We start from the raw sequence: 20,066 nt of genomic DNA on the forward strand, positions 1-20,066 counted from the left end.
TTATTTGTTTCTCTGTCACAGATATGCCCTTCTTCATTCCCTGATTTACACTTCTAACTGTGTTTGGTTAAAATCTGGAAATCTATTACCTTTCCAGTATCCACACTGATCATCGTAGAAACAGAATTCTTACAACTGTAGTCGCACTTCTGCCAAGTGCCATCAAAAGCTACTGGTATATCAGTCATACCATCATTTATTTCAACAGCTTCATTTGCAGCATCCTTCATTAACTCACATGCTACAGATTCCACAGCAGCTCCAATAAATCCTGCATACTTGTTGATTTTACAAGATGGGCGTGGCAAATTCATCACGGCACACATTGTTTCTGCTGCAGTGTGTTCTGTGCCAATAGGCCTCAATCAATAAGCCACCTAACATTTACTTTATACTCATCAGAATTCCAAAATGGATGAGTATATTTACAACTGGTACAATTAATGATATGTTTCCTGGCTAGTCCATTTGATACCTCACTGTCTTCAAGTATACTAACTGGCCCTCCACATATAATACAACACACACATTCACCTAACATCCTTGTTAGGATGTGTAAATCTATCAGAATATAACCTAACCCACCATTTACATCACTTTTGTTTTAAGAAAACTGTGTATCGCAACATTTTATTTTAATCTTCGAAGCACTAATGGGTGTTTCTCTAGATACTGATGAGTTTGCCTGTATATCATTGTCTGTAACTTCACACACCACATGTTGAACACAATGTTTCCCTTTATTTGAAAATCTATTACCATGAAACACATGTTTCTTAAAAACACTTCTTTTGACATTATAATTTACTTCTTGAGAGATTTACCAATTATTCGTCACTTTTCCTCAGAAAAACGTTAGCACTTCGACATATGACACATGTTTATACTATGAAATGATACAACACTGTTTTTGACGGTGCTACCAATACAAAAACGTAATTTAAGCTTTATAACACAACATTATATATAAAAAATTACCAATTGTATTAGATCTTGAAGTAATGCACGTAAAAATTTTAACATTTTCAACTGGTGTAGATTAAAAATATGAAATAAAATACTTTCAATATGAATTTGTAAGTAATATGTATGTCATTTTTATCAGAAAATTTTAAATTTTATAATGAGATTAAAACCCGAAAATGTGAAAAAAAAAAAAAAATTTTCCGGTTCGAAGTCCCCTTAAATGTACATCGAAAACATAGGCAAATGGGAAATAGGTGAGATATATCCGTCACAGTAGACAAGAAACTCAAATCCACCAAGATAGAAATTGAAGCTGCATGTGAAATTGTTTGGGCAATACTCAGTATAAGGGGTGGGCAGAAAATGATAACTGGTTCCTATCGCCCACCAGACTTTAGAGAAAACCTCAGTTCACTCATACGTAAGTTCCCCAATCATACTGTGACCACTGGTGGAGACTTTAATCATCTGACAATTAATTGGGAAAATTACAGTTTGTTATTGGTGGAAGTGAAAAGACATGCTGTGAAACTTTACTAAATGCCTTCTCTGGAAACCACCTAGAACAGATAGTTGGAATGCCACCATGATGGAAACACATTGGATCTAATGGCAACAAATAGAACTTATATCTTTGAGGATGTCCATATCAAAACTGATATCAGTGACCATGATGTGGGTGTGGTAACAATGATTACTGAAGTACAAAGGACAACTAAAACAAGCGGAAAGATATATATGTTCAGTAAATTAGATAAAAACTCAGTAGTGTCATACCTCAACTTTCAGCACAGGTCAGGAGCATGCAGAGTAACTCTGGCTCAAGCTTAAAAGAATAATTACCATGCACTGGATAGATATGTATGCAGTAGAACAGTTCATATTGGAGGGACCCTTCATGGTATACAGTCACTATAAAGAAACTTCTAAACCATCAAAACTACTCCCTTGCTGTTGTTGCGGTCTTCAGTCCTGAGACCGGTTTGATGCAGCTCTCCATGCTACTCTATCCTGCGCAAGCTGCTTCATCTCCCATAATACATGTAAAACAAAGCATGGGACAAAGTTAAATAACACACTGTTTGTCTGACAAGAGAGTAAGGCATGAAGCCTTGATGACTACCACTGCAGAGTATTGTCAAATGATCTTTCACAAAACCCATAGAAATTCTGATCATATGTTATAACTGTTAGTAGCACCGAAGTTAGTGTCCAGTCCCTAGAGAATGAGACAGGAACTGAAATTGAGGGTAGCATAGAAAAAGCTTAAACTCTTAACTTCATTTTCAAATGTTCCTTTACCAAGGGAAACCTAGGAGAATTGGCCAAATTTAATCCTCCTACCACCGAAAAGATGAGTCAAATAAGTATTAGTATCAGTGGTGTTGCGAAACAACTGAAATCGTTAAAACTGAACAAAGCTCCAGGGCCCAATGGAATCACTATCAGGTTCTATACTGAATTTACAGTTGAGTTAACCCCTCACCTAACTATAATCTATCATAAATCCCTTGAACAAAAGATAGTGTCCAGTTCTTGAGAAAAAAAAGCATAGGTCATACCCACCTACAAGAAGGTGGTAGAAGTGATCCCCAAAACTACTGTCCAATATTCTTGACGTTGATTTGTTGTAGAAACTTAGAATGTATTCTGAGCTAAAAAATAATGAATTATCTCAACGGATTCCAAAAACATCGATCATGTGAAACCCAATTTTCACTTTTGGCACATGATATACAGAAAGTATTGGATCAAGGCAGGCAGGTAGATACAGTATTTCTTGATTTATTGTCGAAAGTAAGATTGTATTTGGTATCGTGTGAATTATGTGACCAGACTGAGGACTTTTCGGTAGGCAAGTGGCAGTATGTTATCCCGGAATAGAATCTTCTTCAGATGTAGAAGTAACTTCCAAGTGCTCCCCAAGCTAGCATTGCTGTTGTTTTTTTATATTAATGACCTTGCAGACAATTTTAATAGTAGCCTCAGACTTTTTATAGATGCAGTTACATATAATGAACTTCTGTCTGCAGACTTTTTATAGATGCAGTTATATATAATGAACTTCTGTCTGAAAGAAACTGCATATACATCCAGTCAAATCATGGTAAGATTTGAAAGTGCTTCAAAGACATGCAACTTGCTTTAAATGTTAAAAAATACAAAATTTTGCACTTTACAAAATGAAAGGAACCTAGTATCCTATGAATATAATATCAAAGAGTCACAGCTGGAATTGGCCTATTCATACAAATACCTGGAGGCATATGAAATGGAATGGAATGCTCACATAGATTCAGTCATGGGTAAAGCAGGTGATAGACTTCAGTTTAACTGGTAGAATACTATGGAAGTACAATCGGCCTACAAAGGAGATTCCTTATAAATCACTCCTGTGACCAGTTCTAGAACATTGCTCAAGAGTGTGGGGCCCGCACCAAATAGGACTAACACAGGATACTGAAAATATACAGAGATACTGAAGAAAATAAACTTGCAGACACTTAAAGATAGACATGAACTATCCCGAGAAAGTATACCAACAAAGTTTCAAGAACGGGCTTTAAATTAGGACTACGAATATACTACTACCTACTACCTACATATCACCCATGTAAGGATTGTGAAGAAATGATTAAAATAATTACAACACAAACACAGGTACTCAAACAATCATTCTCCCCGCACTCCAGACATGAATGGAATGAAAGAAACTGTAATAACCGGTGCAATGGGACATCCCCTTTGCCATGCACTTCACGGTGGTTTTCAGAGTACAGATGTAGAAGAAACAGACCTGACCTTCTCAATAGTGGCAGTATAGAGACAAGGATTAGTGATCATTATGACACCACAGTTTTTTTCTTAAAAAAAATCACAAATGATGGATGCATGAGAATTATGTGCACAGTTAAATTTATTGTGAATTGTGGTACAAAGAAGTATGTGCCAAGCAAGTGGATTAAGGTTGGAAAAGACCCGCTGTGGTTTCATAACAAAATTTTGGAAACCACTGAGGAAGCAGGGATTGTTGTACTCTCGGGTTGAAAAAGGTAAAAGATTGGGGCTGCAAAATTGCAGACCCATATCTGCAACATCAGTATGTTGGAGAATACTTGAACATATTCTAGGTTCGAATGTAATATATTTCATTGAGACAGAAAATATATTGTACATAAATCAGCATGGATTTGGAAAGCAACACTCATGTGAAACACTACTTGTCTTTTTCTCAGTTGATATCCTGAAAAGCATGGATGAAGAGTAAAAGGCAGATTCCATACTCCTAGGTTTCTGGAAAGCGTTTGACCCAGTAACCCACAGCAGACAGCTAACGACGGTCCAAGCATACAAAATATATTCCCAAATATGTCAGTGGCTCCAAGACCTCTCAAGTAATAGAAACCAGAATACTGTCCTGGACATCAAGTATTCATGAGAGACAAGGATACTGTCAGGAGTGTCCCATGGAAGTGTGATACAACAAAAGTCTGCGGATGATGTTCAAGTGTATGAGAAAGTGTCCTCACTGTGTGACTGTGAGAGCCTACAGGATGACTAAGACAGTTTCTATTTGTTGTTATGAATGGCAGCTTGCTCTAAATGTAGAAAAAGTAAGTTAATATACATGCATAGCAAGAACACTCCTGTAACCTTTGAATGCACTATTAGTGATATGCTGCTTGGCGTGGTCACGTTGATTAAATATCTAGGGGGTAGTCTTGAGTATTGGTCAAGGGTTTGGGATCCTAGTCAGATTGGATTAAAAGAAGACATCAAAGCAATTCAGAGGCAGGCTGCTATATTTGTTAAAGAAAGGTTTGATCAACGCACTAGTATTGCGGAGAAGCTTCAGGGACTCAAATAGAAATCTCTGGGTGGGAAACTACCTTCTTTCTGTGAAACACTATCGAGAAAATTAGAGAATGGGCATTTGCAGTTGACTGCAGAATGATTCTACTGCCAGAGATATGTACTTTGCGTAAGGTCTACAAAGACAGATGTGAGAAATTAGCACTCGTACGGAGGTGTATAAATAGTCATTTTTACCTCGCTCTTTTTGCAAGTAGATCAGGAAAGGATATGACTAATAGTGGCACTAGGTACCCTATGCAATACACTATATGGTGGCTTGTGGAGTAAATATGAACATTAGTATACAAGGCAGAGATTATTTCTAACAATAACCATCTACAACCTCCATTTCAGCATTTGGGATGCATGTTTAGGAAGAATGGTTACAGCAGTGTGGGAATGGCATAACCACATATTTACATATTAGTAATGACTTCTTTATTATTTCATTTCGTATTTGCACAAAACTAAAGCATTGTTCTGTCACTACACTAAATCGCAGACTAAAGATTACATTTGGAGGTGACTTTGATTGGTGAATTTTTACCAGTTAAAGTAGATTCCACTTGACGGCAACATAATGTGGGATTAATGTTTATATATTACAGATTTCTGAGTTACGCTTGATATGAGGTGATTTTCTGTGTTAATCTAAGCTCAAATGCTTTATACAGTGGCTCCATGTGTTGCAATATTTAGAAATTCTTTACTGTTGTCCCCAACATTACTCCACCTCACAACTTGAAGTCCCAAATCCAGGTTGTGTGTTTCATGCTCTGTGTCAATAAGATTTATTTATCAATTTCATTCACAATTACACATGTCCTTTACTTTTATGGGATGTACTGTATACACTAAAACGTGACTGGCTCTTGTGTAATGTGGTAAGCAATACAAATTTCAGCCAGTGCCACCTTTTGTACCATCAACTGTACACCACAATACATAATATTTCAATGTTTAGTCTTCAATGTTTTCTGATGTGTTTCCTTTAGTTACTACTTATCATTAATGTTTTCAATTATATGTTTACTTCACTGTCAAAGATAGTAATTTTTATGTTTTTGCATCTCATTCTCCATAGGAAATATTTCTTTAATGATGCTGAACAGCACAGCATCCACTTTGATCATAGCAGTCAGTTATAGTCTGATAATGACCTTTTAAGCCAAAAATCAATAAGCTACATAAACTAATACTGTAGGTCACCCACAGTTGTGTGCTTTTCATTTGTAATTAGGAATGTGATCTATTAAATGGCAATGGAATAACCAATTTATTTTGACTGAGACAATGATGTTCTAGTGGTTATGAAGTGCCTTAGCACACATTACAGTTACAACAGAATAATCCACGTGTCAAATATTTTACATTACCAACAGAATGACTATACAATCGAAAATCAGTTTAAGAGCTTAGTGTATCTTCTCTCATGACTTTATGCATACCAGTATTATGAGAGCAATGTGTGGTTTTTCTCGTTTCCGTAATTTCAGTACGCATAGCACCATAAGAGATGATTCATGAGGCTGTCAAACTGATGTTCCTTTACAGGACTATGACTACTCTCAATCTCAAACCTTTGATCCATCAGCTGTTGCATTTAAACTGTGACATGCCCTAAGCTGCTTCATAATGTTTTGAAAGCAGTTTCCTTGGTATAAACTGATAGTGAACTATTACCCTACCTCAGACAGTAACTTGGCAAAAATGATGACTTCTGTGAATATGTAAATGTAACAATGGAAAGTGCAGGATGAATTGTTTGTTAGAAAATTTGTGAAAATATTTCTCTCAAGTGAAGCCTCATATGAGACTGAAAAGCAAATGGTGAATAATACAAACAAGTACAAAATGGAAACTTTCGAAATGTTGAAAGTGAGATGGGTATACGGGTAGCTAATGATGGGCTGAATCAGACTGGGGAAAAAGAAATTTTGTGGGATTACTCAATTATTTTTCTTTTTAAAGAAAGGGGGTTGGTGAGTTGTAGGGCGCATCTTAGAGCACTTAGGAAAAGTTAATTTGGTAACAAAGGCAAGTGTGGAAAAATAAAAATCATAGAGGAAAACCATGGCTTCTGTTCAAGTATATTTTGGTTACAACATTTACCCACAGATGAAGAGATCTGCCCAGGATAGACTAGCATGAAAATTGTCTCTAATCCGTTTTCGAGTTGACTACAGCACATTCAGCTGACTATTCTATTTTTCTGTACAATATTGCCACAGCCAAAATAGTCTTCACCAGGTGCTGTGACCAATGGTCTTAAGACATATCCAATGTCTAGGCTCCAACTATATCTTAGAAATCACCACAAAGAACACACTAATTTATGGGCTGTTACATTCAATTTTAATGACAATGTGGTTCCCCAGATCCACAAATCCAAACTGTGTTTACAGACATTTGCAGGTATATAAAATGTGCCCTTACCTCTCCTTATATGATGATGGTCACATAATCCTATCTTTACAGATAGTATACTAGTTACTTTAAGTTTGTATTGGATCCACTGCAAACGGTTCTGTAGACTCTTCATCACTGTTGATGTTGCTGATGATAATTGCCAACTGACTTTCTACATTCATTTCTTTTGGTTTTCTAGGAAACTGTCATCTACTTCACTAGATTTATCTTCATGTAACACATGATCTCTCAGTATTTCCTATTTATGAGTGGCATATAAATCCTATGTTAAAATATAGTTCATATCACCTTCAGATTAATGCTGGTTAAGAAAGATGAGTGAATTAGCAATTAAATGCTGACAGAACAGCAAACACATTGTTGTTTCCATACAAACTGAAGCATAAATCAGTTGTGACATGTTGTTTAATGTGTCATGTGCAACAATGATAAAATACATTTTTTCAGTTAGGTGGCATCTATAAGCAAATGTGAACATCAGTTGTTCTAATTCCTTTCTTTCAGAGGCAGGCAAAGCGATGTATTCATATTCAGTTTTGGTAAAACTATAACTTAACAAAATCAGTCACTAATATGTGGTCACGATCTATTTTGCAAGCTGCCAACTCAGTCTACATTTATACTAATAATACTTTAAACACTTTCATTGCAATTATGTAGAATGAATTTGTAGATGTACGTGAAATGGCAGGAGTGAAAGAATGCTGAATCACAGGAAGAGAAACCAATTTACAACTTTTTACTGAAGTACATAATTTGCAAACCCCGGAAAAATTCATGAGAGATACTTAAGCAAACAGATATTCAGTTTATGCCTTTCTCAACAGCTTTAAGAAAGCCATGACAACCCTTTGGTGACAAAGAGTGCAAATATGAGTGAAAGCAGGAGTTAAAGTTACAGAGAAACAGAGAGAAACAGAGTTTTGATTTTTTAATGGTTTACAAACATAATTTATTATTGAATCTACTTATTTGCTAGACCTCACTGAAGAAAAAAGATAGGCTCAGGGTATACAAATGTGTAAACAAATGCACAAACTTCGTATAATGTTTCAAAAAATATATTCACTATGGACATAAAAAAAGATGACTAGACAGGATGGCTGAGAGCACATTCAGTTCTGATTTCCAATTTAAAAAATGCTCTGCTGGCATATTATTTTCAGTTCTCTCTGCTTCACTCTAATGAGGATTTTGAGCAAGTAATCCTATAGAAAGTGAATGAACTGTAGAGCCTGGGTACATGAGGTTTAGTAGTATTTCTTTAGTGATCTCACCAATCTGACAATTACTGATATGTCTTATCATTATCATGTTCCTCGAAATAGTTAACAAATATTTCTGGCTTTGTGTTTGGATACATTTCTGGCTTTATGTCAAAAAGACAGATCATCTGCATAACACAAAACACAAGAAAAGTTTTTAAAAGAAATAATTATGAGAAAAAAGGTCTTCATTTGACTGCAAATTTTCACTACTCTGTACACAACAATACAAATCTGGCTAAAAGAAAGAGAGAGGAATAACTCATGCAATAGCTTGGTGATGGAGAAAGAATCACCTGCAGTTCTGCACTCCAGCTGCTACTAGACTCCACTAAGCTGTGAACAAGCTGGCACCAATCCTTGCAGGTTGCCAAAAGGGAATTATGGGTATCAATTTTGAAATGTTTTACACAGATTTAAATATTTTAAACAAATAATCTTTGTAAAATTCGGAAAGTTTATTTTTCTCCTCCCCCCAGAAATGTTGAGTGTGCAATAGGAAAATTTTAGAAATGTGTTTGAAAGAATGCAGTTAGGGACTACTATTTACAGCATACCATAATTAATTATAACTTCATTCCCTTATTATAGTGAAGAATACGGCTATATCTGACACACTCAATGCAGGATGTTTTTATTTGTTTAACTCCAATATTACTCAATTAATCGCTTAAAAGACATGCCAAGTATAAAATAACAGCCACATGAAATTAAGAAAGATTGTACATCATTTGATTTAAAGTAAAACAAAACACAGTGTAAAACTGGATGCAATCACTGCTATCTAAACATCCATTCAGATTAGTCTGTTGTTCTTCTCAGTCTGCAGAAACTATTAAAAATATTTGTAAATGTAAGAATACATCTTCACAACAATATTGCTTACAACAACTGGAGATATTTTCCTCTGATCTCGAACCAACACAGAGACACACTGATAACTTTTCTCAAAAGAATTTTTGGCAAATCTGTTATTAAGTTTCTTTACAACCAGAATAGTTCTGCAATTAACTGGCTATTTACAGTGTGACACCACACGGGAATGAAAATAGACTCATTTTGGTACTTACCACTCCCTGGAAGCATTAAAGAAGGAAAATTACGCATTATTCTCTAAAAATAACAAATGTTAATTTTACACCTAGTAGCCACAGCAGCAACAAATTAGAGGTCATAATATAGTAATAATAATATCTCAAGAGACGCTGCTAATGTAACCTTTCTGATGGTCTGTCTGTTTTCATGACTGGGCCATTTCATGTTAAGTCATCTAATTTCAGAAAAAGTTCCCACATGACCATCACAGATTTTGCTGAAATTTTGTGTGAACATTTTGCGTATGTTCCCAATGAACACTGGTCAAGTTTTACTTTCACCAGTTTAATACTTGCAGAGATATAGTCATTTGTTTGACCCCATGCGCAAACAGTATAATATCCGTTGGCCCGTACCAGCCGCTGGGAGAGAGTGATCGGTTCAACTGCCTTTCTATTGTTATTGGTTTAAAGTGAAGATACATCACGAGGTGGTGTGTTTCGCCTGTGTGAGCGAAACATTTATTCTGTGACTTAAAAAGAGTTGCTCCATGGCAAGAAAAGAAAAGCAGGAAAATCTGAATGTGAGGGGACTTTGTTACGAGACAGGATAACGAGAGGACATGTAGGAAGTGTGTGCAATGAAACAGTCATTGTTGGACACCATACTGGATAATTTGTGTATTTTGACATTCACAAGCGATATGTAATGTTAATGTGGAGTTCAGTAATGATCATAATACAGTCTGTTGCATTTAATATTATCAGCTTGAAAACATTAAATTCTTCTTTTGAGCAGTAAAAAACTGTGTGTGTGTGTGTGTGTGTGTGTGTGTGTGTGTGTGTGTGTGTGTGTGTTTTCGCTAAGTTTGAGACATAATATTTTTGGCAATATATTCTTGGAAGAAACAAAATTGTATCATCTTGTATGACTTTCAATGTTTTCTTAAATGAAATAGTAAAAAAAGGATTCCATAAGCAATTGGCATATGTAATATTTGAAGCAAAGTCCGACTAAAAAATAGACACACAAAAAAAGTGAAGTTAGCTTTTTCTATCTCCGGAAATAATTGCAAGATACACCTGAAACTTTGCACTTACTAACATATCAATACAAGGGCTTATAATACAAAATTTCATTCTCCTATAGCTTTCCAATAGTTTACAAATTAAGGGCAAAGTTTTCTAAAAATGCCAAAAATAGTTATTTTGACCAACTTTTTTATAAAAGTTGTCTTCTGCAACTCTTTTAAACCATTTTCATTAGAAAGACCATGTCCTAAACCATCTATAAATTATAATTAGTTTTGCAGTGAGAGCATTTAAGGCCCTAAAAAAGAATGAGAAGGTAGAGGTTCATTGAAAATGGGTCCATATTCAGCTGGTACTCAAATTAAAAATCTGACATATTTTGCTATGTTTTACAGTTGTTCATTGCTCTCTGTGGAAAATAATATCAAAAGGCCTGATAATTAGGAAATGAGAATAAAAAATGAAACAGAATATGGGATCCAATAAAAAGACTAGTTTCCTCTTTTTGTAGATCAAATAATTTGACAATCACATTTGAAAAGTGCAATTTTTGGGTTCTGTCTTATCAAAATTTCTTCCCAAACAAACCCATCAGTGACATCATCTGGCCAGCAGTATCATTCTCCTCGTGACATTCTACAGTTAATTAATGAACATGTAAAAATTCAAGTATCCTGAAGTAAATACAAGCTTAGGATCCTAAGAGAAACCTCTTCTAGCTCTGGCCTTAAACTCTTCCAGAAATGTATCATTAGCTCGGGATCCTGTGTAAAGAAACCCTATCAGGTTTGGAAACCTGTGGTAAAGAAAATCCCCTGCGGCTGCTGTTGGCGCAGCTATAAGAAGTGACCCCTATGGTGATGGGATAGCTGGTTTTCTCACTTTTAAAGGAACCAGAAGTGGTTAAACTCCAACAAAATTTACATAAAGTGACAGTGGTGTGAAACCTGCAGGATGTTTATGTGATGTGTGCTGCAGCTGTTATGCAACAATTTAATACCATGAGCTCCACTGCCTTGGTAATATACAGAGTTAAATTGTGAAGTTTATAACAAGTTTGATTCTGTAGTTATAGCAGTATATTGCGATGAGTCATGACAGAAGACACCCCCTTTTTTAAGTTTTTTGAGTTATTCAGACTTGATCTCACTTTCTAGTCATCACGACTTTTGATCTTGTGTTCCTCTGGGACTACTAAACAGCTATATAACATAATAAAAGATGTCAGATTTAAGTACCAGCAGAATATGAGCCTATTTGTAAACTATTGGAAAGCAGTACGAAAAATAAATTTTATACTTCTAGAGATATAAAAAGCTAAACTTAAAATTTTTTTAGTATTTTTTTTGGCCGACTTTGCTTCAAATTGCTCAGGATTTTTTTTCTTTTTCACTTTAGAGAGAGAAAAAAAAGGTTGTACAATATGACCTAGTTTTGTTTCTCTCAATAAAACATTACCAGAGATGACATGTCTGAATGCTGCAGAAAACTCACGGGTGCATTATTGATAGCTGTGTTATGGGGTGAAACAAATGACTTATCTCCAGAAGTACTGAAATAACGACTGTGAAACTTAACCAATGATAACTGGGAATTTGTGCAATTGTTTATACGAAATTTTATCAAAATCCATTATGGTCACATGGGAAACTGTAGGCATGAGATGACCCAACTAGTATTACACACTAATTGATTTAAAAACCATGCACGTTGTTTTTGCTTTGTTCTTTGTGCATGTCAGAGTTATTATGTGTTTTCTTCGAATAGCGTTTCTTCAGACCTGCACCACAGTACTTATTAAAATAGGATAATTTATGGCGATATTTTAGATTTGGGTCAAAAACAACTTTTATCATTCAGTTTACAAAATTTGGTTGATTATACTGGTGTCAGCCTGTGTGTGTCTCAAATTTAAAGCTGCATGTATTTTATTCTTATTTATAATATGTCACAATGCATGGTACTTCTCAGAATACACTAAAAATATTAAAATTAATCCGAATAGTTATTAGAAGATGAACTGGGCTTGAAAACAAATTGTGGCATATTAAAGACAATAAAATGCATTCAGTACACATTGTATAAGTGAACAAGTAATTAGATTATACAGTGAGCGTACCATCTAACTTGCCAATATATGCTGAACTTAAAAATTTCATGGGGTTTTTGGTCTATCTCCCACAGGCAGCAGTAGGCACTACAGTTTTCAAAAATTCTACAGCAGGCAATTCTTTCTGTGCAGATGTCTAGGCAGGAAAAATTCTCAGCTATCACCCAAGACGTGCATTTCAAAGTGGCATGACATTTAAATGGCAAAATGAGATGCCATCATCAGGGGATCTAAGGTACTTAGGTCTACACGCATATAACTGTTACCCCCCAATTCTGTACCACGTGATCCCTGCTCCTGGTAGTAAGACCTGGGCTGGTATGAAATATCCTCTATTCGTAAACTACTGGAAAGCAGTAGGAGAAATACATTTTATACCCTAAGGTGTGAAATACACCAGCACAGTTGGCTCTCACACCTTGGTAATAATGTGCACATTGGCCCAGTTATTGATAGTTCTGAAGGATTGTCTTTCAGAGCCTCCTTGACAATGCTGTCATTTTCGTTTCAGCGTACTCTGTAACATTTTTACATGTGAGTACATGATCAACAACGGCTGGTTTGTTGGGTTGGAGCAGTCTTGTTGGGCATATGTGTTCCTCAAGTCTCTCTTTGACAGCTCTTATTGTCTACTGAAGTATTTCTTCCCACAGTAGCATCACTGCAACATGTACTCATGTGTACACAAGCTGTGTATCAAATGGAAACAGATCATGCTGTCAGCTACCTTACATTGACAGAGCATTCTCACAGAGGCTGGAGAAATTTTGCATCTAGTGAAGCCTTATGAACCACAGCAACAGGTACGACCTCAAAAATTGGAGGACCATGTGCGTAAATTATTGCATATTTTGCACCAGTGTGCTCCCATAGCTGGCCACTGCATAACATTTGCAGGCACATACTGGTGGTTGTGGTTGTGGTGGTGGTGGCAGCCTGGAAGTGGGGGTAACAGGGTATACAACTGGATAAAGCAAATTAGATCATCTGTTGACAGTGCCTTGGTTTAACCCTTTGACTGCTTTGTGCAACACTTGTGGTCATGTCTCGTGTGCTGCATTGTTGTCCCACTCGCTGTGCACTGGGTGCTGAATGCTTCTGGCGCGCTCACCTTGCACAATGATTCCAATATGCTCGCTGTTTTTTGGCTTTCTATTTTGTTCTGATATTTGGACTGGCTATGGAAGAACTGGGGGGTTTTTATTTACAAATTTAAACTTCATTTTTGTGTGAGGTGCATTTAAAGTTGTTTACAATAGTGATATATGTCTACATTCTCTCAAAATAAGGTTTGACAGTTTTTTATTGCTGAAATTGTTTGTGATAAGTTTTGAAGCAGGATAAGCACAAAGAGTTACATTGCATTCCTTACAGCACAACTTAGTTTGTTTCCTAACACCATTTCGAGCGCAGACTACACGTCTTGTACTTTCCATCTGATCTGGTAAATGTGTCGACACATTTAGTCTTGTAGGATACTCTTGACGTTTAGCACCATCAGCAATCAATGTAAAAAGAGGCAAAAGTTTCTCTAATTACACTGAGATGAAACTTTTCCCACTTCATTTCGTCCCATAATTCCAGTATAAGCAAAAGGCATTGAAAATTGCAATGTCCAAAATATGGAAAACAATGACTTCCGTGTACTTTCCACTGTTTTTCTTTGCAAGCCACTTCGGACGACTAGTCCCATTAATTTATTGTAATCTATTACCACACTCAGTTTCATTTTCAGATCACCACTCTTCCTATCTCTTCTTTAAGTCTCAGGCATTTCAGCTTTGTGGTATGTTGATAGCACTAGTAATTACAGATGGAGATGAGATGAGAATCAATAATGTCGGTAGATTGTAAACTATTCATAAGAGAATCTTCTTCATATGAATCGCTGTCTAGTGATAAGCTCAGTGATTCTTCAGAGTCACTCTCCATCAACATCTGTATATCTCTTCGGAGGTGAGGAGCTTTTTACATGCAATTACAATAAGTAAATTCACTATGCGAACACAAGCGAATAATAGCCGACTGATGTCTGAACCAAGAACAGTGTCTTGCAGAAATGGGGAAAACTACAGTTCGGCAGAAATCACAGTAGCGTCATCTGTTGTGTGTAAAGCAAATTACTTGTTCAAGTGCTTTGAGGATCCACCAAAAGTGATGACATCGATTTATATTGAAACAACTGTTGCAATTAGAACAAACAAAAAGATGTGGCGAGAGTCCGCCAGTAGCGCTGCAAACAAACAGACATCTTAAGTGGGTATATTCAAGCACAGCTAAACAATGAGCAAGGGAATGTCTCAGAACTTCTACAGCAGTTGGCAGCACCTGGGAAATGGCACCACTGAACTGCTGTGGCAGTCAGCCACAGTCAAAGGGTTAACACTGTTCACATTTGCATCTGACGACATACTCAAGCATTTTTACTTCAAATTCAACAACAGTTTGATGATATGATTGATATTCACTTCATTACGCACAACATGCACAGCTAAAAAAAACTATTTTTAGTATAATTTATAGATTTTCAATCAAAAGTTTATAAGGCAAAACTCATCAACTCGAGAACTGAACCGCCAATGTGGTTCCTCCGTTCAGCAATAATGGCAGGGGGACATGCATTACACACAATATAGCAGACATTATATGTGTTACACTCTACAACCTATCACTATGTATTCACGCCACTAGTTGGAACTGGTCACTCTTGTTTGATATATACTGGAACCAGTGAAAGGAGTATTCAAATGTTACGAAAAGCTTAGCTAATAATTTGTCTCTCCTGCTTAAATAACTCTTTGTTTTCTCATACCACTTTGGATTATCACACCACAGCATTATATGAATACATATTCAGTCTTATTTATCTTATTTCCTCATAAATAATTTCTGATAAAAGCTAATTTTTGTTAACAAATGTTGTAAAATACACTGCCTGACAAAAAGGTGAAATACCCAGATGACATGGCCACATGACAATTTATCTCCATACACGTTCACACCATCAGCAGCTATGAACTAAATGATTATAGTTGCAATTCTCTGTCACAAGCAGAATGATCACGAGAATGCATCAATGCTGTTTGTGTTTAGTGTTGTTACTATGCCCGGTATGGTATGTAAGGGGCTTCAATAGTGTCAGATGTTATGCAAATACTGTGAAGGACACTGAGATGCCACATACTCATATGAGACAGCTTTATCAGCCCCTGACAAGTGTGTGATTGTGGGTCTCCATTTGGCTGGTTAGTTGAATTATGCCATACCTAGGTTTGTGAGGCTTTCAACTGTAATATTGGACCCACATTGGACTGCATGGAAACATGGGAGCAGACATATTCGACACCAAGATTCAGGTCGACCATGACTACCATAAGGGGGCAGTCATTGTTTTGGACATCATGCATACTGTGACAGATTCATATTTCACCTGCTAGCTGGGAACAAATAGTCAGTTCCCTGAAACTGTATGTGTCATCCCGCACCACTGGTCTGGGGCTAAAGCTGCCAGTCTGGGGAACTACTGTCCCAGGCGTGCTCCTGCTAACAATACACTACAAACGGCCATGTTTGGAATAGTGCCATAACTAGGAAGAATGGGTTGCCAATGAATGGCATCCCACTGCATTCTCCGATGAAATGCAATTCTTTACTACCTTGGATGCCCATCATCAGCGAGTGTGATGGAAACCTGGGGAGAGGTCCCATTCTTCCAATGTTTTGGGGAGAGACAGTGGTGCTACTCCTAGTACCAAGGTGTGGGAAGCAATCAGGTATGACTTCCAATCACTGCTGGTAGTGATTGGGGGCACTCTGACAGCACAAAGATATGTCACAGACACCTTGCATCCCAATGGGTTCCCTCTCATGTGACAGTATCGTTGTGCCCCACTTCAAAAGGGCACATTTCTCCATGAACAGTCAACGTGATGTTGCGGTAATCACGTGCCACCAAGATCCCCTGATCTCTCCCCGATATAACATGCAGGAGCAGCTTGGAAGTAAACTCTGTCCCAGTGCTAGTATCCAGGACATCAATAACCAATTACAAAAGTTGTGGAGCAGCTTGCTTCGGAAGATGATATGAGGTCTTTATGACACCCATTCCAACTGAATCAGTGCGTGTATCCAGGCCAGAAGGGCATCATCATACTGATAAACATGCTCATCCTGCCAAGTTATCTGTAAATCTGTCTCACTTTGATATCACTGAAGTAACATCACACATCCTCTCAATCTGTAAAGTTATATTTTGTTTCTCCCTCCCTTTCTGGGTGTTCCACCTTTTTTGTCAGTTAATGTAATATAAAAGAAAGATTAATTTGGGTGGTAGGGCATACACTGTTGATTTATCTCAACCACTCTACTTACTTTCTGAATGACTGTGCATATCACAGGAAATAATTAAGAGAAAATAATTAGCAACCAACAGTGATAAGAGATTTATATTACGTTTTATCAGTGTAAATTTCCATCCACCTGCAGAATGTCAATAAAAAGTAACAAATTTGCAATGAATGCTTACTCACCATACTGAATTGCTCAAAGTGCTGCTGCAATGCATTTGCCTGAGCTTGCGTGAAGCCATAGCTGTTGTGGTCAAGGAAAGGGCTGGTGCTGGGCCCAATTCCTGGTGAGCTGGCAGGCGATACTGGACTCTGAGGCCCACTATGGCTAGTGTCTCCCGGGCTTGCACTTCGGTAAACATTTGCACCCTATATTAACAAGCAACAAGTGTTGTCTTACTATTTACTGCTGTGGAGCTCATAACGGAAGAAATATTTTAATCTTTATCAAAAGCTTCTAAAACTAATATCACACCTATTTATCATATTTATTTGTCTACATTTGTCCTTACTATCCTCCTGGGGACCAAGTCGCCAGCCTTTCCCTCATAACTTTCCCCACCTTATCACTCAGCCCTCCCTGACAAGGAACTGTCAGTATCAAAAGTTAGTGTGTCACTTTTACTTTCGTACAGTGTGAACCAGAACTCCACTGACAAACTTTCAGAGGCTGTTCAGGGACACCTTCCAAGTATTTTATTATAAAGGACCCACATTCTCTGGCCCCTCATTACAGAGTAATAATGCAATTACAGTTTATTCAGTTTGTTACCCCTATAACCTTTGTACCTGAAGAAATGCCCCTTTCTACCTGGTCACTGTCACAGTCAAATATACTATTCTAACTACAAACCCAGATATTCTAATCATCAAAACCAGCCCTAACTTATACTATATTACACAATGATTTTCTGTGATCAGAAACAGGTATTTACTGAATATATTCATTGTTAATCTCTTTGGACTGATTACTTTTTGCTCGGAAGTGAGAATTCATTGTGCTCTTTTTCCATCTACATGCATGTAACGTTATTTCACTGTAGAGTTGGGGGCGAGTTGCATTTGTTTCCCAGATTCATCCCACATTTAACTAACTCCAATAGATGGGACAGGGATTTACTGGATAGGTATCAGCAACTGCACTGACTAGCAGTTTGGCATAAGCTCATAGAAGACACACAGCACAACCAAGAATTGTGTCACATTTGGTGCAGAGTTTGGAAGATTGAAACACAGCTCATAAAAAGTTATACTTCATCAAAAATTATGCCATGAGCATTTATAACTTGGGTCAAACTAAGAGTTGAAACCCCCCCTTTCGGAATCTGCTTTTGGACAACAATTACCAAATAAATATCACAACTATATGGGCTGTATTTTCCACATTCTTATTATGTAGACATTAAATTGCGGTATAATGCTTTCTTTGATGTAATTAGTTTTCCTAATGAACTTTTAATCTACAAAAATGCTTGATATTTACAGTTTCACAGCACAACACATTCCAAAATTTTGGGACAGCTACTACACTTTTGTTGGAACTTTGATATAACTGAAGCAATAATTTGTAAGCTATTTTATTTAAATATTTCTTTGTTTGTATTAAAAAGCATATACTGCTTAAATTCCAGTAAAAAATGTAAGACCTGATTAGTTAATATCAAAAAGTCGTTCAAATTTTCAATAGGTACAAGGAAATGTGTGTTAATTTTATTATGTTACTAATTACAATTAAATTATCTTTAATTATAAACAACAGACCTATTTAAATAATGTTTTCAGTATTGGTGGAGTCGTTAGAGTTGACAGTGGTTGTTAAAGAGTGGCGTTGTAAGGTAACTGTGATCCAGTACTGTTAAACACAGCAAGTTATGTATGGCATTTTCTAACTGTAATTATGACTTGCCATAAGTCTTTGTGGCATTTCTGGTCAGAGTTCTGTATAAGAACTGTTTGGCATCTAGTTACCATTCCTGTATGAATTATAACAGTTTTAGCATATTAAGTACATCCACTGTTGTACTTCTTATTGAACAAATGCAAATTAAAAGACAAAGATTGTGGAACTAAGACTTTATTACTCATGAAGCTCCTTACTGTCAACACGGAACTTTACAATAATTTTAAGATGAAACATTGCAACTTTACGTACGAAAATGTGACGATTTCTTCCCTGGTTCTGCAAAATGAATTCAAAGATAAGTTTGATGCCAATATGAACTTCATTTACTTTGGTTTTGTGAGGTAATATGTTTTTGGGTTCGCAATCAGTTTGGTAATTCATTCTTTAATGAATGACTTTTTATGAGGAGGGTGGAAAGTTCAACAACTACAAATAGTCAGTGCCAATAACAGCAGTTCCAGTAGTAAGAATTTTGGTTAACACATGTTTCTCTTGTTAGGATATCCACAACTATTGTTTCATTTTCCGACAAAAGGTCTCATTACAACAGTCCTACACATTCAGTTGCATATGAAAAAGTGTAACTAAAATGTGACGACAATACATGATGTCAAACTCTAAAAAACCAAAAGAACTTTAGAACATTACCAATGAGGATAGCATATATATGTACAGAATGTCTCTACAAATCAACCAACAGGGGTTAATATAGTGATTCTCTGGTACATGGCATATAAGCAAAAAATCTGTCTTATATACTCCTTCGTCACACAGCTGAAGGATGGCAATAAAATGTTTCCACGTAAAGCGAGGTAACTAGCCATTCACACAATGGAACCAGAAAAAACTACAGGCTTCAGTGTTACGTATTATGTTCCTTTACATACAGATTCTGGCTTTCCAGTACTTCATACATGTTCATCTCATACTGTGACAACTACAACCAGACATTAAAATTTCAGGTGAGGGGCTGTGTTGCAACCATGCAAGTGAGTGTACAGTGTGCAGCATATCACAGTTAAGCTCCAGCCTACTATTTCTATTTTTGTCATATCCAAAACCTCTAACAATAGCACCACTGCCATCAAGTTGACTTTGCTCATGTACGAGAAACACACAACTATC

At 36.6% G+C, this 20,066-nt stretch overlaps 1 protein-coding gene across 2 annotated transcripts in view; it reads right to left on the reverse strand.

Annotated features, from left to right (window-relative positions):
- LOC126481180 (CREB-regulated transcription coactivator 1-like) overlaps positions 1–20,066 on the reverse strand; it is a 388,693-nt gene that overhangs the window by 120,101 nt on the left and 248,526 nt on the right. For both annotated transcript variants that reach the window (XM_050104753.1, XM_050104752.1), the window contains one exon: positions 17,222–17,407. In XM_050104753.1, the coding sequence (XP_049960710.1) occupies positions 17,222–17,407 (186 nt within the window). The remainder of the gene's footprint in view (positions 1–17,221; positions 17,408–20,066) is intronic.

The sequence above is a fragment of the Schistocerca serialis genome, chromosome 5, assembly GCF_023864345.2.
Source record: "Schistocerca serialis cubense isolate TAMUIC-IGC-003099 chromosome 5, iqSchSeri2.2, whole genome shotgun sequence".
NCBI lineage: Eukaryota > Metazoa > Arthropoda > Insecta > Orthoptera > Acrididae > Schistocerca > Schistocerca serialis.